General features: G+C 40.4%; 4 protein-coding genes and 6 non-coding genes across 11 annotated transcripts; 3 read left to right on the top strand and 7 right to left on the bottom strand.

Moving 5' to 3' along the window:
- Window positions 1-184: 184 nt before the first annotated feature.
- On the top strand, window positions 185-3,511 carry LOC119560009 (ATP-dependent RNA helicase DBP2-A). Of its 2 annotated transcripts, none has more exons than XM_037873289.1 (5): window positions 185-294; window positions 357-1,256; window positions 1,602-2,110; window positions 2,296-2,931; window positions 2,992-3,511. In XM_037873289.1, the coding sequence occupies exons 2-5, from the start codon at window positions 540-542 to the stop codon at window positions 3,341-3,343; spliced, it is 2,214 nt and encodes a 737-aa protein (XP_037729217.1). In that variant the 5' UTR covers window positions 185-294; window positions 357-539; the 3' UTR covers window positions 3,344-3,511. The 2 variants fall into 2 exon arrangements, with proteins under 2 accessions (XP_037729217.1, XP_037729218.1); XM_037873290.1 differs by having other exon boundaries at window positions 220-294; window positions 346-1,256.
- A 9-nt stretch (window positions 3,512-3,520) lies between these two features.
- On the bottom strand, window positions 3,521-4,673 carry LOC119560010 (pre-mRNA-splicing factor ISY1 homolog). Its single transcript, XM_037873291.1, has 4 exons — window positions 4,576-4,673; window positions 4,492-4,514; window positions 4,268-4,428; window positions 3,521-4,196 (listed from the first exon to the last, which is right to left on the bottom strand). The coding sequence occupies exons 1-4, from the start codon at window positions 4,576-4,578 to the stop codon at window positions 3,562-3,564; spliced, it is 822 nt and encodes a 273-aa protein (XP_037729219.1). The 5' UTR covers window positions 4,579-4,673; the 3' UTR covers window positions 3,521-3,561.
- A 352-nt stretch (window positions 4,674-5,025) lies between these two features.
- On the top strand, window positions 5,026-8,485 carry LOC119560011 (ADP-ribosylation factor-like protein 8). Its single transcript, XM_037873293.1, has 4 exons — window positions 5,026-5,265; window positions 6,848-7,002; window positions 7,068-7,229; window positions 7,298-8,485. Exons 1-4 carry the CDS (start codon window positions 5,143-5,145, stop codon window positions 7,416-7,418), a joined length of 561 nt encoding a protein of 186 aa, XP_037729221.1. The 5' UTR covers window positions 5,026-5,142; the 3' UTR covers window positions 7,419-8,485.
- A 9,226-nt stretch (window positions 8,486-17,711) lies between these two features.
- On the top strand, window positions 17,712-18,576 carry LOC119560689. Its single transcript, XM_037874267.1, has 3 exons — window positions 17,712-17,787; window positions 17,845-18,370; window positions 18,441-18,576. The coding sequence occupies exons 1-2, from the start codon at window positions 17,737-17,739 to the stop codon at window positions 18,331-18,333; spliced, it is 540 nt and encodes a 179-aa protein (XP_037730195.1). The 5' UTR covers window positions 17,712-17,736; the 3' UTR covers window positions 18,334-18,370; window positions 18,441-18,576.
- Window positions 18,577-21,931: 3,355 nt separating this feature from the next.
- Window positions 21,932-22,005, bottom strand: Trnan-guu. The gene has a single exon. It is a non-coding gene; the product is annotated as a tRNA-Asn (tRNA).
- A 353-nt stretch (window positions 22,006-22,358) lies between these two features.
- On the bottom strand, window positions 22,359-22,431 carry Trnar-acg. The gene has a single exon. It is a non-coding gene; the product is annotated as a tRNA-Arg (tRNA).
- Window positions 22,432-22,877: 446 nt separating this feature from the next.
- Trnar-acg lies at window positions 22,878-22,950 on the bottom strand. The gene has a single exon. It is a non-coding gene; the product is annotated as a tRNA-Arg (tRNA).
- Window positions 22,951-23,099: 149 nt separating this feature from the next.
- On the bottom strand, window positions 23,100-23,172 carry Trnar-acg. The gene has a single exon. It is a non-coding gene; the product is annotated as a tRNA-Arg (tRNA).
- A 154-nt stretch (window positions 23,173-23,326) lies between these two features.
- On the bottom strand, window positions 23,327-23,399 carry Trnar-acg. Its single transcript has one exon. It is a non-coding gene; the product is annotated as a tRNA-Arg (tRNA).
- A 174-nt stretch (window positions 23,400-23,573) lies between these two features.
- On the bottom strand, window positions 23,574-23,646 carry Trnar-acg. Its single transcript has one exon. It is a non-coding gene; the product is annotated as a tRNA-Arg (tRNA).
- Between the last annotated feature and the right edge of the window lie 110 nt (window positions 23,647-23,756).

Raw genomic sequence — 23,756 nt, forward strand, 5'->3', positions numbered from 1 at the left:
AAACTATGTATTAAATTAATTAAATTTCAATTTTTTTGGACCACCGTCTTTAATTTTATTTATTATTTTTGTGTTTAATAAATAGATTAGCAATGCTAATTTTTGAATTATATTTTTTTTCGTAATAATCGGAATATAATTTAATATTCGATTCCCAGGTCGATTGCTCATAGTTAATCGATTGAGCCTCCATCCCTAGTCGAAATACAACCCTTCCTGGAAAGCCTCTGTCAAAGCGGTCCGTTTGATTTTTCTTTCGCTGAGTTTTCCGACTAGAATGAAGTGAATAAAAGTGTAAGTAAAATATGAAGTAAATATTAAGTGCAAAACATTAGGTTATCTAAGGTTTATTGCAGCTTGCTTAAATCCGCGTAGAATATTCGCTGCGCAAGCTCAATCTTGGGCCACCAAACACATACACACGCACGCGAGATTTACCGTTTGAAAGCGGAAAAGCAAATTGCAAAGTCGGCATTTTTCACGTGCCCTGCGTTTTTTACCCGAATTCCAACAAAATAAAGCGCCGAGCGGACTACGATATGTCTGAACTCGATTGGGACGATCCAAAGTATGTGGAGGCACCGGTCAAGGTGCAGGAGTACTCCAAGATGAATGATAAGTACGAAAGGAGCCTCAGACGCGATGACCGTTCACGTGGATACGGAGGCGAAAGGAAGCGGGATGATAATCGTGGAAATCGCGATGATTACGGCGGAGGAAGACGGGATAATCGAGGAAACCGTGATGATTACGGAGGAGGAGGACGTCGTGACAATCGCGATGATTACGGCGGAGGACGTCGTGACAATCGGGATAATCGCGATAGCAACGGCGGTGGCAGAGGAGGTTTCAGCGAATCCCTGAGCATCGCTTCCGAAATGATCGGAAAAGTGATTGGAAGAGCCGGAGCTAATATATCCCGGATTCAGACGGATTTCGATGTCCGCGTGAAGGTGGACAAGATCGAGTTAATAGTCAATATAACTGGTAGTGTCCAGAGCAACGTCTCAGATGCTATCAATCACGTTCGCAAGCAGGTCACCAGTGATCCGGGGGATAGGGGAAGGGATCAGGATAGAAGGGGTTCCTTTGGCGGTGATGGAAGAGGTGGTGGTGGCTATGGAGGAGGTGGTGGCGGACATGGCAGATCCAAGGGAAGTAGCTACGAGTTCAATCCCCCGGCTTCAAGGCCCTCCAATGGCGAAGGAGGAGATCTAACCGGTTCCATCGATTGGGCATCCATAAATAAAGCCTCTGTAAGTAAACACAAACTACATATAATCGTCAGGAACTACTATAAATATCAATTTGTTAGTACTTTTCTAAAAATACTTAAATTTATAGTACCATTATAATGAATTATGATATTTAGAATTCAAATTATAAGGTACGACTTTTAGATATAATAATAAAACCAACCCATTTACAGGTAGATTCTAAAAGAAGAAAAGCTAAATTATAGAGATAGGTACAATCGTACCTCAGTGTCTTATCGACTTTAGTACTTCACAATTATATTTAAGGCTCGTGACACACGAGAAACAATCAGATAATGTCACATATTTGTCATAGCTTTCTTAATCCAATATAATTCCCTACAGGAAGCAGCTACCAAAGCCCGTTGGGCCAAGTGTCCACCGCTGACAAAGAACTTCTACAAGGAGGCGCAAGAGGTGGCCAATCTTACCGAGGAACAGATCGAGCGCATTCGCGCCGATAATAACAACACCTCGGTCTCGCATGTTTTCGAGCCGAAGGAGGGAGAAACTGCTCCACCCATTCCGAATCCAGTTTGGACATTCGAGCAATGCTTTGCCGAATATCCGGATCTACTTGGCGAGATCACCAAAATGGGCTTTTCCAAGCCCTCGCCCATCCAATCGCAGGCGTGGCCTATTCTCCTTCAAGGACACGATATGATCGGAATCGCCCAAACAGGCACGGGCAAAACTCTGGCCTTCTTGCTGCCTGGAATGATTCACACTGAGTACCAGAGCGTGCCCAGAGGTCAGAGGGGAGGTGCCAATGTCCTCATTCTGGCGCCCACTCGAGAGTTGGCCCTGCAGATCGAAATGGAGGTGAAGAAGTACTCCTTCCGCGACATGAGAGCGTGAGTATTATCGATAATAAATAGTTCTAAATGACATCTAGAAAAATGGGTTTAATCCTTCGGATGATAGCTTCTTCTATCAATAATTTACCCACATATGTAGAAACAGAGTTCCACTAAGAACTCGTCTGCAAATCAATTAACTATCTATATACTTTAAAAACAACTAATCCCATCATTTATAGCGTTTGCGTATACGGCGGTGGCGACCGTCGCATGCAGATCTCGGACTTGGAGCGCGGAGCGGAGATCATCATCTGCACTCCGGGTCGCCTCAACGATCTGGTGCAGGCCAACGTTATCGATGTGAGCAGCATCACTTATCTGGTGCTCGACGAGGCCGATCGCATGCTGGACATGGGCTTTGAGCCGCAGATCCGCAAGGTAATGCTGGACATCCGCCCGGATCGCCAGACCATTATGACCTCCGCCACTTGGCCACCGGGAGTTCGTCGCTTGGCGCAGAGCTACATGAAGAACCCGATCCAAGTGTGTGTCGGATCGCTCGATCTGGCGGCCACGCACTCGGTGAAGCAAGTGATTGAGTTGCTCGAGGACGACAAGGAGAAGTTCAGAACGATTAAGTCGTTCGTGAAGAACATGACCAAGACGGACAAGATCATCATTTTCTGCGGACGCAAGGCTCGCGCCGATGACCTGTCCAGTGACCTCACGCTGGACGGTTTCATGACCCAGTGCATTCATGGCAATCGCGATCAGAGCGATCGTGAGCAGGCTATAGCTGATATCAAGTCGGGTGCCGTGCACATCCTGGTCGCCACCGATGTGGCATCTCGTGGCCTGGACATCGAGGACATATCGTAAGCAAATGTTTACTGTATAGTTATTTTAACTGCCCCTTATACATTTGCCTATTTCAGTCATGTCATCAACTATGATTTTCCGCGTAACATCGAGGAGTATGTGCACCGTGTGGGTCGCACAGGACGTGCTGGCCGCAAGGGCACCTCGATAAGTTTCATCACACGCGAGGATTGGGCCATGGCCAAGGATCTGATTGACATCCTACAGGAGGCGGAGCAGGAAGTCCCCGACGAACTGCACAGAATGGCGACGCGTTTCAAGGCCATGAAGGAGAGACGCGCTGCTGAAGGCGGCGGCTTCGGTGGAGGAGGTGGTGGTCGCTTTGGAGGCGGCGGAGGAGGAGGCCGCAGTGGCGGTGGCGGACGCGGCGCCGGTGGAGGCCGCGGCTTCGAAGGATTTAGCTTCTGATTGAATCTCAGAATCACATTTTGTAGTTATTAGAGACCACAGCGCATTGAAGTGCCTTGAAATTTTGTTTAACGATTATTCTATCCAAAGATAGATTATACACAGAAATAAACCCAGTGGGGAACTTAAAAACCCCTCGTTTCAATAAAAAACGTAAAAAGAAAGTAACATGCAAGATTTTGTAAAATCAAACTAAGAAATTAGAATGTTTATTGAGCTTAGTTGGCGCCACCGGCGTATTTCTCCAGGAGTTCCTGTTTCCGCTTACGCAGTAGTGCCTCCTGCACATCCTGTTGCGTGGGCACGGGCACATGGGCGGTGAATTTGGGGGCCAACAGGCCGTGGGGATCCTCCACTGCGGCTCGAGCCTTGGCATCCTCGATGGCTTCGCGAGCGGGTCCGGAAAGGGGGTATATCTCGTCCTCCTCCTCGTCGTCGTCGATTATGCGACCATCTCTGGCCATCTTTTCGCGCCATTCCTGCACTGCCTTCTGGATGGCTGCTCGTTCAATGCGTTCCTCCAGCGGAATCAGAACGCCATCCTCATCATCTCGATAGCCGTAGTACTCCGCATCTATGTCCTTCATTAGTTCAGCGCGGGATTTCCTGGGCGGCGGTGGAGGATCCTGTTCGAAAAGCTCTCGAACACCCGGCAAATCCTTGGCGGCTCCAAAGTATTTGTAACCCCGATTGCCGGGAACTTCGCGACCCTCCGCGTCAAACATCTTGGGGCCATAACGTCTATAGTGAGGGCCTCCCAGTGAAGATATCTGATTTTCCCAATGGCGCTTTTCACGCAGCAACTTGTTGATTTCATCGTTGAGGTCGCGGATGCGGAACTCTCCCAAGCCAGCTGTAAGTATAATATATAAGTAAGTATAAAATGTAAGTACATTTTTGAGGAAGCCCAAACCGAATAAGTACCATTTTGTATCTGGGCCACCTTCTTGGATATATCGCGTATAATCTCCAGGCGGAACTTCTCGCATCGGGGCAAATCGTGGCACTCGGAGGCCAAATAGGGCCGGCGTTCCTTTTCGCCGGATTCCACTTCTTTCGCGGCCCGCCAACGTGCCAAAGTTGTCCTGGCGAAAAAAGGGGAGTAAGTATCACAAATTACATGGTTTTCGAATCCCAGGTTTACTCACATTGCCTTCTCTGCATTTCGCGCCTAAAATGAAACATTTATTATACATTTTAATTAAAATTTAATAGATTATTGCAAAACCTACCATTTTGTTTACTATCTTCTTCTGTCTAAACTGCCAGTCACCACGAAACCAAAAGAAATCGATTGCACACTTATCGATAGGAAATACAGTGAATACTATACATTCGAAATTTAATTAAATTTATATTAAAATTTAAGTTAAAAATTTGGCTTATAAATTTTTTTTTATAAAATTGAATATTTTGTAAATTTTTGGTATAGTAAAAAATTCATAAAAAGTCTAAATTTAAAGAAAAACAATTCTTGAATATATATGCTTTTTTTTATCAGAATCTCATTACGGTTTTAAAGAGCGTGTTACTCACTTGCAATGTTTACCTTTTGATAAAGGTCAATATTATTCAATCAATATTATGCTTAATTGTAACAATTAACTTTTACCATTCACCACGAGCACCCTGCCAACTAGTGTTGTGTAACCCCAAAAGTATTGATATTTCGGCACCACGCGCACTTGGTCACACTGACCTGCCCAGTTGTTTTTTTCACGCCAACATTTACGCTCTTTGGAAAAGGAAACCTTTTTCGCGATTTCAACCACAACCCAACCAAATACACCTGCCCCAGGATGTTGGCCCTCATCAACAGGATCCTCGAGTGGTTCAAGAGCATCTTCTGGAAAGAGGAGATGGAACTGACGCTGGTGGGGCTGCAGTTCTCCGGGAAGACGACGTTCGTCAATGTTATTGCAGTGAGTATTTCGCACTGGGTGTGTGCCAGTGTGCGAATTTGCAAGTGTATGGGTGGAAGGGTGGTTTTTTTTTTGTGTGGCTTGCAGGGGGTGCGAGGGGGTGCCAGAGAAAGCCGGGGGATCGGCTATGACTATAGGTTGGTTAAAGAACCCCACAAACCCCTAATCACAAAGGAATTGCTTGTAATGCCTTGGTTCCCCCACTTTCCCTTTGTTTGTCTCTTATCTGGTTCGATACCCCCCTTTTCTTGCACTGCATCAATAATTAACGCTTTGCTAACCGTTTTATTTTAGTGGTAAAGTTTACCGTTCCTGCCGTCCGTAATCAATAAACCTATACACTATATATACGCATGTTTTCCGCACAATGACGCCATTATCAGCGCTTCGAACCCCTGACCCCGCCCCCTGAGACACCGTACCGCCTCCTTTTGCTTATTGTCACACTTCTGCACGCTGATAAAGTCGCGATCTGAAGTTTCCAGCTTGGAAATCATAGACAAACAGTAGTTACATTTCCCCGGGGTTTTCGGGAGGTGGAGTTACTGCCTTTGTGACCGGCTGACTATGAGTCATGTGAGAGTCCACCAGCGAATTCGATTCAAATGAATGTCGCCCGCATCTGGTTGAAATTTGTTTGCTCAAGTGCCCCCAAAACGGAAATATTCCCCCGCTTATCACTATTATTAGCTCCGCGTAATCAGATTCATACATTACAGTAATGTTCAGGTTCGGTTTCCAAACAAACTTGAGGGGGAGAATATCATCACTCTCCCCACTTAAAAAGTATTTGTTTTAATCGTTCTTGTACCATTGATTTTCACTGGACTTTGGAAATGCCATACTCATTTTACCATTTTAATAATCATCATTCCTATCATATTCCAGCTGTAATTGCCAGCTGGGTTGTCCATAGTTATTCGTTATTTTTGCAACTTGGCATGCCGCTTTGAAACTAACTAGACCACAAAAATATTCATTCTTTATGAGCAACATTTTATACTTGAAAAATTAGTAATTTCTCCAATAATCTCCAACTTATCGTAAGTCACGACCATTCATACCGAATTTTAGGTTGGAATTTTATCCTATCGTAATAGAGTTTATAAACACATACAACTACTGTGAGTATGGTAATCTATTGGGTTACATGTACTCCTAGTATATCGCTTAGCCACTAATTGTTTAAATCATACCTACTTATTAATGTTACACATAGTATAAAAGTGTCCATAATAATTGAAATTTCTTTTAAAACATTTCAATCTATTACCTATGTTCACAATTGATAACTGCATTCTACCCGGTAAACAGGCGTTAAATAATCGCTAATACCAATAGATTTGAAAACATTTTAAATTATTCTAAAATCTCTTAAGAAATGGATGCAAATATTCTTTTACTCGAATTATACATTTTTATGACTGCATACTTTTGGGCATATTCTTTTAACAAGAAGATGCAGATATGTATAAAAAATCATTGATTCAATCATTTACTTCAATTAATAAATTAAGAGGCATTCCTAATACGTCATCATTATTGACCATATAATAATTCCTTAAAAATCTTATATTTTCAGTCCGGCCAATTCGCTGAGGACATGATACCCACAGTTGGCTTCAACATGCGCAAGATCACTCGGGGCAATGTGACTATCAAGGTGTGGGACATCGGCGGCCAGCCCCGATTCCGATCCATGTGGGAGCGCTACTGTCGCGGCGTTAATGCGATTGTGTAAGCATAATGCTGGTTAAGCAACAATGGGAATCCAATTAACAGTGTTGTGTATTAATCGACAGCTATATGGTGGATGCGGCCGATCTGGACAAATTGGAGGCCTCGAGGAACGAGCTGCACTCACTATTGGACAAACCGCAGCTCGCCGGCATTCCAGTGCTCGTGTTGGGCAACAAACGTGATCTTCCAGGGGCCCTCGATGAAACCGGGCTCATCGAACGCATGTGAGTAGCTGCAACTAGAAAATACCATCTAATATATTTATAACTAATGGTCTTATGTTTAATTCCAGGAATCTTTCGAGCATACAGGACCGTGAAATCTGCTGTTATAGTATTTCCTGCAAGGAGAAGGACAACATTGACATAACGCTGCAGTGGTTAATTCAACATTCGAAAAGCCAAAGTCGTTAGATAACGAAATCCCTACCCTCTACACTCACACACTTAGGCACTATATCTCACACAGAACTATATATACATATATACACTAATAATAACTTGCAGAGTGATGAACAATGAGCAAAGCCAGCAGTAAGCCAACTAATTTGGGTACAAGATTGAAATACTTTGAAAACTAAGCCACAGCGAGAAATGTCTATGCCTTGAAAAATCTGTTTGTACTGTTTGTATGGTAATGTCTGCATGTGTGTGTTGTATGTGATTTCGCAGTGCAGGGTTCGGGTGCTCGACTGTCTCGAATTTGTAGACTCACAAAGGGAAGATACTAAAATGAATTCTGTGTACGTTGTAAGTTTTGTTAGATAATCTATGCCGACACACCCACAAGAACAAAAAACACACAACCGACACGACACGCTCGTGTGTATTTAGTATTTCATTCAGGCTTGATCGACCAATTATCCCCTAAATATGTGTATCTATGTCGCCTCTACAAATTTCGTTGGCCGCCTCCACGATTAGTTAGTCTTATGTTTAGTGTTTATTGGTGTGATTAAATAAATATTATTTTTTATAATTTTTGTATACAATATATAATTTACATTTCGCTTACATGCTTCGATGCTGACTAATTATATTTACTGGAATTTTTGCCTAGCGAAAACTGAAAAACAAAAGCTACGGAACAGCATAAATTATGAAGACGTTTTAAACTATAAATATATGTATTTAAACAATATGAATGTAAAATCAACTAAGCAAGCAAAAGCCATAGTTAAAGAAATTCCATGATTGATTGTAAAATACGCAAAAAAAAAAAGAATTGTTGAGTTTTTCTAGCTGCAGCCAAAAACTAAAACGCTGATGAACACCCAAATTGAGATCCTTAAGCCTTGTCACGCTTTTCCTATACTCATTAACATTCACCTAGTTAATTATTATAATTTATATGAAACAGCAATGCAAATTATAAACTACAATAACCAAAATCGAAAACTGAAAACGAGCAAGGCATACCAAGCAACCAGCGAGAAAACGAAATATAAATGAGAAACCAATAAAGACAAATTATAAAAACATTACGAAAAACCAAAGTGAGTCTCATAAATAACGAATAATCGAGATGGCAGCGATTGCGAGCATCGAATATTCCAAACACTTGTTCGAATGTAATTTATAGAGGCAAGACGGCCAGCAGCAAGTGGCCACCCAAATGCAGACGTTGCAGGTTAACGATTGATAGATGCAGACAGTCCTACGAACGCATAAATATCGGGAAGCGAGCCCATGGCCCTTGGCTAATTAGGAATTCTGTGTGCAGAATCAAGGCATTGCTACCGGAGGATAGAGTTGGTGTTTGAGCTGGAGGAAAAGAGGTGGACAGGAGCCCCTGTATTCCGGGAATACGTGTCGAGCACGAGCCGTACGAGTGAGTCATGATCAAATACCCACATGCCCCATGGGCTGTAGCTGTAGCTTCCTGCTTCCTTTGGAAATCCGAATCCGAATCGGAATCCGCTGCCATCTTCCTGCCCCGCACATTGCGCGTTCGTTGCCTGAGTCTTTCGTTTTGGTCGCTCGCCTCACATTTCAAATTGCGTTAATTACACTTTTAAATGCGGGGTATTAACAGTGCCAGCGATAAGCATCTCTCTTCGCGGCCATTTGCCACAAGCCAAACATTCGGCCATAACTTTAGGCGAATCTCCGAAAAAAAATGCGGCTAACGACGTGCTCGTAAATTTTCATACCAAAACTATAAACAAACATAAACAAGCTGAAAACATTTACGAACATTACGCATATGCCCTCCGCTTAGAAGTCGTTTGAAACCGTAAAGACAACTAGACAGTGCGGTTCATTACTGTTAAACAACTAATTGAAATATATTTAAGTGAAGACAAATTTGTCTTTTGCCTGTCATTAAATCAATGGATTAATTAAATGATTTGTTGACTGGCCTTTAATTGCAAGTGGGTTTTATCTGATCTAAAATTGTCAACGATAGCAAATCGATTTCAATTTTTCCCAAGGCAATTAATTATTTTTTATAAAAGGTAATGACTGCTGAATAAAATAAACTAGTTTAAATAAATGGGTTGCTTATAACATACCTCTTTTATTTTTTATTTCCCTAACTTCATGAACTATACTGTATTTCAGGTGTAAAATAAAACTGATATTCTTGATAGGCGGTGCTTAGTTCTTTCTGCTTAATTTTGTGCGATTTGTGCGACTTGTGCTGATTATATAATGACAAATAAAACATGCCCAAACAACATTTAAATTTGCTGTAGCTGTTTTTTATATTTTCGCAGACCCCATCGAGCCAGATCCATCATTTGTATGCGCCACAGTTGCCATCATCGTGACTCCTTTGATGAAAAGCCGTCAGCAAATGCAAAAAAATAAATGATGGAAATGAAAACAAAATAAAATGGAGAACAGAATGAGCAAATCACATTAACAAAAAACTAGGCGGGGTGTTGACTATAAATTTACGCAGAAATACATACCTAACTTATTATTATTCCAGATGATTTATTTATTGTGTGGCTTACAATCTCACGGGGTTTCTGAGAGTCGGTGGAGAGTAAGGGTATTGTTTAAAAAATGATAAGATAGGTTTTAATTAGAAATTGGAGTTCTATCCAATGATCTATTTAACCCTGCAAATAAGAGTTATGAGATTGGAGTTTATAAATATTTCTTAAAACGATCCGAAACGGGTTATAAAAACATGTAATATTGATGTATCATAAAAAAATTATTGATTCGAAGATCCGGGTGATTTGAAATATATCTGCTATTGAATTTTATTTTAAGGGCTATTCCTGGTTTGTCTGATAACAAAGCAGAGAATAATTGATATGTTTTAAGTAAAAATTAGATCAAAAGACTTAAATTGTGAATGTTATTTTAAAAATCTTAATAGTAACAATCCCTGGTTGTTTTTACGTCAATAAAGTTAGGTTAATGGAAGTACGATTTTAAAGATTAAATGGTCCTAAATTCCTTAAAATTGATTTTATAATTGTAATGTAAGCAACGTTTAAATATTTAACAAGATGTAAGGTCTCTAAAACAATGTTATACCAAAGAAATACTATTTTTTTACCAACTCTCTAATCATTTTCGTTTTCTTAACCCTCGCCCGTCGCGCTTTTCTAACCAAATTGTTCTTAAATATATTTTAATTGAAGGCCCCCACAATGGCTGCTGCACGAGGCCACCAAAAGTGTGTCTGGCCCGAACATGCTGTGCCACCTGAAAAGTTCCTGGAACCATGGACCCCTACCCCTACCCCTGCCCCCACTACTGCCCAAAAACAATAACCCCGAGCTGGCATAAAGTTCAGGCCTTAACAAGATGGAACAAAAGGCTGTCTGGCTGGATGGGACGCTCTACCGCGTACTCGCCAGACTCGTGGGCAACAGTTTTCATGTTTGGCTCTTATTTTGCTTTATTTTCCCTGCAGACTACTGTCAGCAGTAGTGGTAGCGCAGGATGGGATACCAAAAGCTCCAAGGAGGGGGAGATGGCCAAGACGCGACGACAACTTGGCTGACAACAGGGCGAATGCAAATAAGTCTCTCGGCGGCTCATTTCTGCAGAATTCGCTTAACTCCGGACTGCGCTGATTTCCACCTCTGCCTTGATTTATCTGGCATTTTATTGGCCAGCGCCATTGGGCCCAAAGACCTAGACCATAATTTACGCATCTTCCCGAGATGTTTTGGCCATTTTTAGACCCTGCCCGATGCGGCCTAATAAAGTTCTCTCAGGTGTGAACAGCAGACCGACCCCTCTACACTTGCATACGAGGCAGCTTAATTGATGACAACATCTTGGAATTTTCGTTGGTATTTCGAATGCAAAGTTGTCGCCAGTTCTTCGATTGCCATGGGCTTTGGGCCCACAGCTGGCTTGGTTGGTTTAGCTGGCCAACTGAAATCAGTTAAATAATGAAACATTTGCACGATACTGGCGAATCGGAATGGGAATCGGAATCGGAATCGTATCGCGAGCCAACTCGAGAGCCTGGCTGTTTTGGCCAAGGATAGGGAACGGCTAAAACGGCTAAAACGAGCAGCCAGCAGAAAGCAGAAAGCAGCAACAATCAGCACAATCCGCAGTTGTATGGTGCTACATATCGTACAAGATTTCCGGGAATTGAAAACTGCTAAAAATCGTGTTTGATTTTATACGTTGCTGTTGCTGTTGCCGTTGCCGTTGCTGTCCGCTGCTGCTCCTTATGCATGCAATTTGAGGGGATTTCTTGCGGCGGAGAAAGGAGGTACCTGCAGCATCTACGATACGCGTCGTGGTTCAACATGCAATCGCAACAAACGAAAGCAGCTTGTTAACTAATTAAAACCAAAATATATGCAAATCAAAGGCCCCAAAAAGAACCCAAAAGGAGTCCAAGTCCAGGTCCTATCGTCCTCTACCTTTTTTTTTCGTTTCGTATTTCTCTCCAGTTAGCTACTGTTTTGCGTTGGAGTTGGAACTCTTCGCCGTTTTTTTTTTTGTCAACGATCTTTTTCGGGGGCAATTAAGCCAAGGGAACCGCTGCCATAATGCTGCAAAATCGAGAACTAAATAGCACAAAGAGCATTGTGCAAAAATTAATTGCAACATTTTGAGCAGAGACCCCCCTTTTTGTTCATCCTGCTCCAAATGCAATCAATTCAGTATGGATTTCTGGCGAAGCAATCGAGGCGGATTTACGAGTCGCCTGCATTTTGCCTTTTCGAGCCAGCCATTTGGCCCATTGTCGAGTGTCCCCCAGAGGGCTCGAAAATGATCCTGCACGGGGAGAAAAAATTAGTGGGTTTTAAAAAGTAAAACAATAAAAATGTGATGATTGCTTTCATGCGTTAGAAATGATCGCTTTTATTGATTTTAAATAACCTAAGATCAATTTCATACATTTTATTTAAGTTCTAATACAAATAATTGTGTTTTAATCGCCTATACTTTATATTATATTGTGTTCCTAAGATCTTTAAAATACGAAATTCTTTGGAATGTTGGTAGAACTAATCGTTTTGGTTTGTTTAACATTACTAAAGATCACTTATGTTAAATGTATTAAAACTCTAATTCGAAGAAACGTTGAAGGTATATTCATATAGACTATTTCTATTCTTTGGATTTTTAAACTATCAATATTTTTTTTTTAATTTTTATATTATAGGTTTTGTCTCTCAGTTAAATCTTAGTTCGAAGAGGTTAGGAACCCTCTGACATGATGATGGTCATAATCCCATAACTATTTTATTTCCAGTGCATGATGTGGTGGTGGGTGAGCAGCTCCATCCGCCGTCGTGGTCTTGTGTCTTCTGCTTAGGTGCGGACATATGTAAAACAAGCCATGAAACAACCGGCTGGAAGCAGGACTCTCCGCATTCCCATTCTCATTCGGATTGAGATTCAGTTTCGGAAGTGAAATTTATTTTGCATACGAGCCCTCGCCCCACAGAGTTGCCATTGTCTTTTGTCTTCAATGCGATACGAAGCGATACACTCTGCGCATGGAGATGGAGCTGGGAGCTGGGAGCTGGGAGCTGGAGCTGTAGCTGGAGCACTCTGTGGGGTCACCGGCAAGTGCTCCTGGGAAACTTTTCGCTCGGCGCATATATCAGGAATGGGTCGTAGTCGAAGGAGCCAGGAGCAGCCGTTCGATTGTCACTGGGAAATTATCCAATTTTGTGGTTTGCATTCAAATTGAGCAGCGGCGGCTGTCAATTTACCAAAGGCCATCCAGCTACCAAGGAGGATGAGCTTGGGGGGCAGCAAAAAGAGTAAAAAAAGGAAGAGGACTCGGACGAGTAGCTGTCATGTTGATGAATGCAATTGGCAAATGCCCCCGGAGCGCTGGTGGTCTCAGTTCGTTTCGGTTTTGGTTCGGCTTTAGGGTTTGGGTTTGAGTTAGGGCTCGGTTCAGCCCGAAATCATAATCGCGATCTGGCCGCGATCCCGATTTCGAACCCTTTATTGCCCGCTTCCGGATATCCAAGACCATAAAATGCATGGCCAACGCCGTTTATTAATTGCATCAAGATCAACTCGCCAACGCCGTCAGCTTAAGGCCCAAATAAAAAAAACATAAACAAAAACCTAAAAACGAAACGAAATTGTGATAAGAAATTTCACTAATGAGTATTTACCTTTTGGGAACGGACTGCTTGGGGTGGGGTTATAACTTATAAGCGCACGTTAACGTTAACGGGGCGTATGCTTAATGCTAGATTAGTATCGCGAACTTCATGTGCGCTGAACTTAACGGCTGATCGCTCATAAAATTAATCAAGCTGCTTTAGGCTACTTTAATGTTTTCAGCATTTTACATTCTCCGCACTCTAACATTTTTCGGAGTATTCGAAAATTATGGCGGGACTAAAAAAAAACTTAAGAAGATTAAATTATTTCAAGGATAAAAATATTGGCATTATAAAATGTTACATTTAAATATCAGATGATCTTGAACAATAAATTAAATCGATTGGATATATGTATATCCTTAAACTTTACTTTTTTGGGGATTAGATAGATAAAGAGTAAATAATAAAATTAAATAATGTACTAAATAAAATATCATTGTATGAGAAATCATTTTTTAAAACCAATTCCAAGCTATAACTAATTTTAGCCTTAATCCTTATATAAAACATCAAGAATATCGTAAAAAGCTATGTTTAGAAAGGGATTTGACACCTAATCCGACGTCTTATTCTGACAAAAAGTGCTAATAAAATACTTATCTAAAAACGTTACACTTATCTCAAAATATAGAACTCCTTTCTTTTACCAACGGCAGAGCAACCAGTTTTCGTCCACCGGCGATTATCTTCGACTTGTTTCAAAATGTTGTTAATATTTTCACATACTTTGGTGGGATTTCCTTTCCCTTTGCTGGCTGGCGGTTAACAAATTGCTTTCGTTATCGCCGATTTCGATGCAGAGCGAGTTGAATGCACTTTCGGCGAACTTCGGGTCTTCGATTGGAGTTGGAATCGCTTGGCCTGGAAACTCCGAGACTATGAAACTCCTTGGCCGGGACTCACGTACGAGGAGCGATCGGGTGGTCGAGCCATTTGTTACATTATAAAATATAATAAATTTCAGCTAGCCGGCGAACGGAGGAGCAGCTAGATAAATAATGCATTTGGCCATAAATATCCTGCTGCCGCCTGATTGACGCCTGACGTTTGTCATGGGCCGGCAATTTGCATTCGGGTTCATTGGAAAATGTCAACTTTAATTGAATTTGCACTGACGAAAGGCTCCCGATTTATGTGTCCCCGTCGTTTCGTAATAAACATGTCAGGCGAAGTTTTCGATCTTTGGCCGAGCGTCTCGGCCACAGATTCAGATTCAGTATTTGACTTTGGGCCAACTAATTTAAGCGCTAGCTGGGAACAGTTTTTTTTTTCGCCAACTGTTGCCCTGGCAAACAGGATGGACCGCAAAACCTGCTTGGAGTGGAGGCTGCGAGGCTGCCGCTCTGGTGCAACTGGAATCCGGAATCCGGAATCGCCTGCCTGCCCCTTGCACCAATCCCAGTCGCTAGCTTAATGCCATAATTTATGCGCACAACTCGCTTTCGGAGCCGCGGCTCTGGCTCCGCCTTTTGGCCAATCAGCGGGCGACTTTCTGGCCAAGTCTAGGGCTGGCTCAAGAGATCCGCTCGCCCGCGGAGCATCCGCCATCTGTATCTTAGGATCCTAAAAATTGTAATATATTTCGGTACGGTATTGCTAATTAAGAGCAACAAGAAGGTGTTATAAAATATAGCATTTTAACATAATAAACCTATAAGATTTTTATAAATGAAAAATATTAATAATAACTCTAACTTCCTAAAAAATTATAACATTATACTTAGATGCCGAATATTGTTATTTTCACATGGTATCTCATAACCATGACTATAATTTCCATATGGCTTTAACAGTGATTGTTAAAAAATTTAAATCACTTTATTCTTAGGATTACTTGGTACCGCAGAGCAATAGAAAATTAAACTTAAGCATTGTAAAACTTAGACTTTAATTAATTAATCTTAGAATTCATTATGTAACACATTGTGACTAGTGCATTATAAATAATTTATATAATTGCAGCACTGGAAAACCACAAATGAATAAAACACTGATAAGTCTAACACTGACAGTCTATTTGCAATAAAAAGATCTTCTTTTGGGTCCCTTAATTTTAACATAAAACAATTTAATGAAAAGTTAGAAATTTAGGTTTTTATATGATTAAAAAATTCGTTATAATAAATTAGAATTTCTTTGAGTATTAATTTTTTAACAAAATGTTACATAATAATGAACTCATTGGTTATATATTAAAAATACTTCCCTGCCTACCAAAATATTACAATACTCTTATTTTAGCCCGGCCAATGTATACATATAATAGTAGTTTGTTGCTGTTGCTATTTCTACTGACTTTTTTGGGCCCGTTTTCTAAATTTATTCCCTACATAAACACACAATTAAAATCCTCCTCGAAGGCACCCTGCAGCTCCCCTGCTGCAAGATGTTTGACCCCAGCGGAAACATGAATTACACATTTCTTTCGGGCTCTAAATTCGACTCGCAGGGAATTGCACCTGCCTGGATAACCTGTGGCCACTGGCCAGGATGAAGCTATAAACATGCAGCGCGTGCCGAGTATTCCCCAAAAGACAAAACTCACTAACCGCCAAAAAAAAAGAAAAAAACACAGGAGACGCAGGAAACATTAAACCCAGAAAACCGAAAGTGCAAGGTGCAAGGCTCAAATGTGAGAATAGCCCTGGGAATGGGAAACGATTCGGATTCGGCATGGGGTAATTGAATTAAACCCTGCCATCGATCTACAATGGGACTGTAGACTAAGCCGAAAGGCAAGCCCTAAATGCAAACCCTCGAACAACCCAAAAACCACACAAAAAATAGGAGCTTAAAAATCCACAATCCTAGGCGGATTAATGAATTTCTCGTTTTGCGCTTGAGTGGCGAAAAATGCAACACATTCGGAATTTGTACAGAGATTTAATGCCCCAGTGGAAATGTACACACACTTATGGGCCTATATGCATTTCCCGATGCAACCCCAAGTGGGATGAATTGATCTAATCTGATCTCGAGCGATCGCATTGTCAATTGCCAATTGATCTTTTGGGCAATTGATCCGCTTTCGATTTCGTTTCTCCGGGTGGGCTCTATATATTTCCCTTACTTTTTTTTTTGGGTGCGTGCTATACGAGATGGTAGTAAAAAATGTAACAAATAATAACAAACAGATGTGTGTGTCTGTTGTGCTCATCAATAAATTTGCAAATATTGCACAATTATTACCAAAGATTGCCATCTAAATGTGGTTTTAATTGTTGGCATTAATTAGTGGACGATCGGCATAGAGATGAGTGTTTGCCATGCGATAACCACTTGAGTTACATTACCAGCACACATGCACACTTAATTGTGGCCTAAAGCCGGGCTTAAGCCATAAATAACATTCGACCACGTCGAAAATTGATTCTTGGCGTTGTCAAACTTTATGGACGGACATAAAAAATCGCATCAAATCAGCTCAAATATAGGGGGCTAAGCCGCAGGAGCCCTCAGAGCCAGGGCACGTGTAAATAAATTGCTTTCCGATGGGTTAGCAGCAAGTCGAACCCTTCCACTTGACCTCACCGCTGGCCTTTATCAGTGACCGGGCCAGCAGCGAAAGGGTTGCGTCTAATCCCTGGCAATAAAATACAATTTGGTCCAGGCGCAGAATGCATAGCAAATACAGTGGAGCTTCCCTAAAGCAGACAGCCCGATTTTATATAAAAAAACAATTTATTATTACTTTACAATCTATACTACTGACAAAATTGTACAAAAGGTCTAAGTGAATTTTCAAATTCTATTGATTGAGGATCTTAATTTGATACTTATAGATTTGTTAATATTTTCGATTCTTATTTAGAATTATATCTAAACTCTTATTTAATTCTGAATACATACAAAGTGAAAGGCCGCACTACAATTAGTCCAATTCCATATGTGTACTCATTCGAATTTTGACTTGATTTATAGTTCTTGTTTTTAATCTTGTTTTCTATTTTTTAAACACTTTAAATTTCCAAAAGGCCCTGGAAAAAACAAGTTATTGTTGATGGTTAGATAACTTGACAAAATCATATTGCATGGTAGTACACAATTTAATTATACAATGCATATAAACAATGTACAATGTAAAGCCAGCATTGTTCCTATAAATATCCAAAACAACTCATTAGTTTTGCAGTTTAAAGTTATGTTTCCATTGATGTGAAACAATGAAGGAGGTGCTGTTTTTAATTTTACTAGTGCTAGTCAGCAAGGCTTATGTAAGAAATTTTACAAATTCCTAACTAGTTTAACTATTGAACATTCATAAATTACAGACTTTTCTTCCGAAAACCTATGATGCTCGTTTTATATCACTGTACTCCACGGGCCCAGAGATCGTTGATTTTAGCACAATTCGATTTTTAGGACGAGATCATCGGGCAAATGGCACTTTGGAAATAATGGAAGACATGGATGATACATTTTCGGTTTCTGCTGAAAGTTTCATCGATTCCAGTGGCGGTGGCGATTACAAGACGCTTCCTTTTTCCATTCCCCTACAACCATTCTGCAAAAGCATGAACTCATATTGGTCGTACTTTGATGCAACCTTGAAGTACGGAGAGAACACAGATCTTCCCGTTGACACCCGCCCATGTCCCATGCCGAAGGGGGTTTACTATGTAAAGGATGTGCTCATCAAAACCGACGGTTGGCCGACTATAATGCCGCGAGGCTTTTTAAAGGGCGTGGCCAACCTATTCAAGAATGGCGAATATGTTGGCCATCTGGAAGTTGTTTGTCACATTACGGATCTAGCTTAATTTAGGATAAAATATTTGCAAGAATACCAAGAAAATGGTATGCATATAAAAATTAAAAGATGTGGATCCGATATAATAATTTTTGATTGTTTTTTGTTTTCTTTCAGATCCATTTGCAAATTTGTATTTACTTCTAGGAGTTTATTTTTATTGTTAGAAATTTAAATGATTTCTTAAAGTTCCAAACTCAATTTTTCTCTATCGCTCCCCAATGAAGCTCCACTGTATACCTTCCTGTTCTCTTTGGGATATATCTTTCCTTCTTATATTGCTCCTTGTTGTTGTTGTGTAAATAAGAATTGAACTGTGAAGAAGCGATGCGAATGACGTTTACTTTTTATGTTTGTTTATCGCTAGAAACCGAAAGCTGGACACTCGGCTGGACATTTCACCCCGACCGCCCACAAATCGCCCATCAATTCCAAGGATTTTCTTGTATTTTCTTGGATTTATGCTGCTCGAGTTTTGCCAATTGGATTTTTTACTCAGCTATTCAGCTGTGTAATTGAGTTAGAGATCAGAATTACGGCCGGAGGAACTATAAACTTGAAGAACTATAAACCTGGGCCGTGAGTTCTGGTGTTTGTGAAGTACCCGAGTATAATGACGGCCATCGCGTGAGGGGTTTTTATAAGGCCGAAAAGGGGTGGGGGAGTACTCAGTGCTTTTATGGCTTATTACTGGCCTAATTGAGGCCATTGTCATTCTGGGCTCTTTGCAGATCTTTGCTGCAACTTCGCATGTCGCCTGCGACGCAAAACTTTGGGTTCGGGTTCGGGTTCACTCGCCCACTTAATTGACATGTGCGGGCTTTGTGTGTTTGGCGAATGACAGCTTTTTGGGTGCTGAAACCCTGAAATGCTCAAGCAAAAAAAAATATAAAGAATGAAATGCCCGAGTTGCACGTGAGGCGACAATTATGCAGTCCCATTTGCCTGCAACGTGGTGCCAAGTGTTCGGATGTGGCTGCGGCCTGTGGGAGAAAGATGCCTCGTCCGGGAATTACACATATTTTAGATGGTTGTGATTAAGTAACATGCTAATACTCGTTATTAATACCTAATTGGGGAGGGGGTTATGAGGGAAAAAAGCATGCTTCTGCAACAGTTTGCCAAGAGCTCACAAGCCAAGATCTTTGATGTAAATCATATTATTTTGAGAGATAAATGAGTTTGCAACATATATTTAGCGGTTCAGTTTATAGAACCAATCTTATAAAGATTATTCCATTGCAGATATAATATTAAATCACCATTAATATCACCAATAAAATCTAACATTTGAGAGATAAATGATTTTACAATATATGTATATTTAGCGGTTTAGTTTATAGACCCAATCGTATAAAGCTTACTCCATTAAAGATATAATATTAAATCACCAATAATATCACAAATAACATAAAATATTTTAATGATGTTTTACTTAAGCAACACATTTGCCAAATTTTTTAATTCGTAATGGGCACCAAAACTTATTTCTGTCCTTAATTAAATACTTTATCTACGTAACAAACCATTGGAATGCACTATAGCAAGCTGGCAAACAAATTTATAATGTAGTAAAGGTAAAGGTCAAGGTCTTTTGGTCTGTCCCAAAAGGGCTCCTCAGTTTATTTTACCATTTCTCCCTGTTAGATGTGCGTAGGGTAAATGGTTCTTCTCGTAACCTGACGCAAAGTGGCATAATTACATGTTTCGATGACAAATGTCGGGCCTCTGGCCACTGGCCGGATCCAAAGAGGGAACCTTCTTCATTAGGGATGGCGTTTTGGAGTAGGGGAAGCCCCGAACCAGAGGAATGCTGCACGAATGCGCGCGATTAACTAGCCAACGGAATGACCAAAAAAAGGAAAAAAACCTAAATGAAATAAAGAACGCTGAAGGAAACGTTGCAGTCCCGGTTTCCTACCACAATTGCATTTTTGGTTACATTTCGCTCACGTTTCGGCTGCAATTAAAAACGAACGAAAGGGAACCCAAAACCAAGAGGGGGTGGAAGGGTAAGGGGTAGTGCCGCGCTTAGCCAACTATGAAGATTTAGATAAGCGTCTCATTTTCCTAGCAGCTTGCCCAGGGTCCAGTTCTCTGGTCACTACTCGTTTTTGGCCTCTCCACGTTTTCCATTTCATTTCATTTTCATTTTCGTGTGCCACAGGGGCGTGTTTCCACACACACACCAAAATTTGTCGCCTAAAATGGAGGGGGTGCAAAAGGGAGGGTGGGCTGTTTTAGAGACCTTGAGTGTCCCATACTTGCATTTAAATTACAAGGAAATACAGGCCAAATTTAATAACAAGGACTTGATTATATGGTTATTTTTAAAGATATAAATAAAAACATATTTGTTCTACATAATCTAAAAAAATCTTTGGTATCAAAAAGTCTTAAATACATTTTTACAACACTCATATTGGTAGATATTATTATTATAAAAATCTTTTTAGAACAATATTTATTTAATTGTTTGCGGGAATAAACTCAAATATCATTGATGTTTAATAAAAATGCCTAAAAATAAAATGTTATAAAATGATATTATAAGGTTTACAGGTTTCACTGTACCTTGTTAACTGCATTCATATTTGAGAACATATTTTGGTAGCAGCTATATTTACTAGGGTAGGCAAATAGCACTCCCCCCAGCTGTTTATGTGCGACCCAAATTCATAATGTAATTTTAAATGTTTGCCAGCGTGTCGCAGTGTCTCTTTTACAGCTTTTTAATTAAAGAACCCAGTTTATGGGGTGAGTAGTGGGGGGCACCCCCTAACAAATTGCTCGAACTGTGCACCGACCAATCAAAACTGATCCGCTTTCCTGGTCGTGGTCGTTTGTAATGATTGCAAACACAATCGGACCATGTTGATCTTGCCGGCCTGCGGTTCGGTCCCTTGGCAAAGAAAGAAAATGCTTTTCCGCAGAATTTCCCTCAGTTGCCCTCAGATCATGACTGGCGGGGGGGACTGCTGACTGCGAAAAAGTGCATAGAATTTCAAGCATAATCGCGGCGAGCGGCTAACAAACCAGCAAACAAGGCGAAAACAACACTAGTAACAGCAAACAACAAACGGCACACAGGCAAACAAAGAGCGGCAAAAGGTATCATCATAATCATAATGCGCATAAGCCGCCATCCAAAATGGGGCGGGGGAAAAGGGAATTCATTCCAGTGAATTCGCAATTCTGCGAAATCAAATTGCACAAATATTTCTCTTATGCAATGCACCAGGGGGATACAGCTGGCTGGTGGTGGGGGCAGAATAGCTAGCTAGCTAGCCAGAGATCCCCCAGCTGGAGCACTAACTAAGTAACTAAGCCCCAGACTCTGACTGGGCCCAAACCCGCTGCAGTGTGGCCATTGTTAGACGCAGATGCAGACGCAGACTCACAGACACCAAAGCCTCAGATCTTGGGCATCGGGCTCTTTGGGGTTTACACGTATGGGTTGTAAAAAGGTGTAACGAACAACAGATTCCGTTTTTGAAAAGAGATTCTAGTTATAAATTAATAATACCAATTCAAATCCAATTTAGATTAAGTAATTTGGGAATTTGACATAAAAGAAAATTTTTTTAATTGAAAAAAAAAAGTTAAGTCGCCCCCGGGTGGACTCGAACCACCAACCTTTCGGTTAACAGCCGAACGCGCTAACCAATTGCGCCACGGAGGCGGTGATCAACGCATGGCAAAACAGCCTGTTGAAGGCAAGCAAGCAGCGAGAGAATTCGAAACATCTTAAAGCTATAAATAAATTCAATAGTGCGGTTGAGATAAGAATGGAAATTTACGGCATTATAAATGTATTTAAAATGTAAATTTGTATATACCACATGAGAAAGCTGATATATAAAATCTAAAATTAAAGTTCTATCAACTTGATCAAAATAAAATTATGTGGGGTAGGGTCAGGCAAAGTTTATAATATTTGTAGGTAAAACAATGCTAATTTACTTCTATATGAATAGATTTTTAAGATCCAATATTATAAATAAGAAATTAAAAAAAAAAAAAAATTGCTAACTCCGATCCTGCCAGGAGTCGAACCTGGAATCTTCTGATCCGTAGTCAGACGCGTTATCCATTGCGCCACAGGACCGATGAAAACATGCGCGCCTAACAGGTATTTTCAGTTTATGATGTTTTATTAAATATTACATATCGTATAACTTGACCTCGTTTACAACACAGTTGAGTTACATATTTACATAATTCTATTTCCAGCTATTTGCCGATCGTTTTAAAGGTAAAAGTGTTGTCTGATTGGTGTAAATTTTAAGTTTTAATTTGAAAAACTTTAAAAAATTCTATACTTAATATATTTTTACTCTTAGTTTTCAATCGTTCCCATGCGATATAGTTGTCCGATCCGGTCAGTTCCAACTTTTGCAAAAGAACCATGCAGATAGCTTGAAAATTGAGCGAGTAGTTTACGTAGAACGGTAATGGCTATATCGACTCATCTAGTTTGCTAATCATACTTTCAGAGGTCAGATACGTCTTCTTATACATATATTTATGTACAAAAAAAATTTTACTTTGCTTCGATCCTGCCAGGAGTCGAACCTGGAATCTTCTGATCCGTAGTCAGACGCGTTATCCATTGCGCCACAGGACCGATAAAAAAGCGCGAGCCAAATAAATTCCAATTTTTATTAGATTACAAAAGAATACGTTGTCTATTTTTAAACTGTAAGTCTTTCAAATCTTTTGCCCAGAATAAATTATAATATTACAATAAAATTTATTAAAAAAAATGTTTTACCCCGATCCTGCCAGGAGTCGAACCTGGAATCTTCTGATCCGTAGTCAGACGCGTTATCCATTGCGCCACAGGACCGATAAAAAAACGCGAGTCAGATAAATTTAAATTTTTACTAGATATCGAACGTGTCCGTCCTCTAATTTTAGAGTTAAAGTATTAAAGAACGTCCCACCCATAATAAATTAAAATATTTTAAATAAAATTTAAAAAGAAAAAAATTTGCACACCTCGATCCTGCCAGGAGTCGAACCTGGAATCTTCTGATCCGTAGTCAGACGCGTTATCCATTGCGCCACAGGACCGTTAGGTTATTAGAAACCAGATAAAAATGTTTAATAAAAGTAGAATTAATATAATTTGTTCTATTAAATTGCAGATGCAGCTATACATAACCACAACCTATTTTTAGCTCAGGCATACTGAGTTTGTATTAAAAAAGATTTAGTTTTTAAAACAAATTGAAAAAAGTTAATCTTCGATCCTGCCAGGAGTCGAACCTGGAATCTTCTGATCCGTAGTCAGACGCGTTATCCATTGCGCCACAGGACCGTTAAATTCTTAGAAACCATATAATAGTTCTTGAATTAAAGTAGAATATATATAATTTGTTCCATTTAATTACAGATGTAGATATAAGTAAGAATAATTTATCTTTAACT

Source organism: Drosophila subpulchrella, unplaced genomic scaffold (genome assembly GCF_014743375.2).
Source record: "Drosophila subpulchrella strain 33 F10 #4 breed RU33 unplaced genomic scaffold, RU_Dsub_v1.1 Primary Assembly Seq354, whole genome shotgun sequence".
In the NCBI taxonomy this organism is placed as follows: domain Eukaryota; kingdom Metazoa; phylum Arthropoda; class Insecta; order Diptera; family Drosophilidae; genus Drosophila; species Drosophila subpulchrella.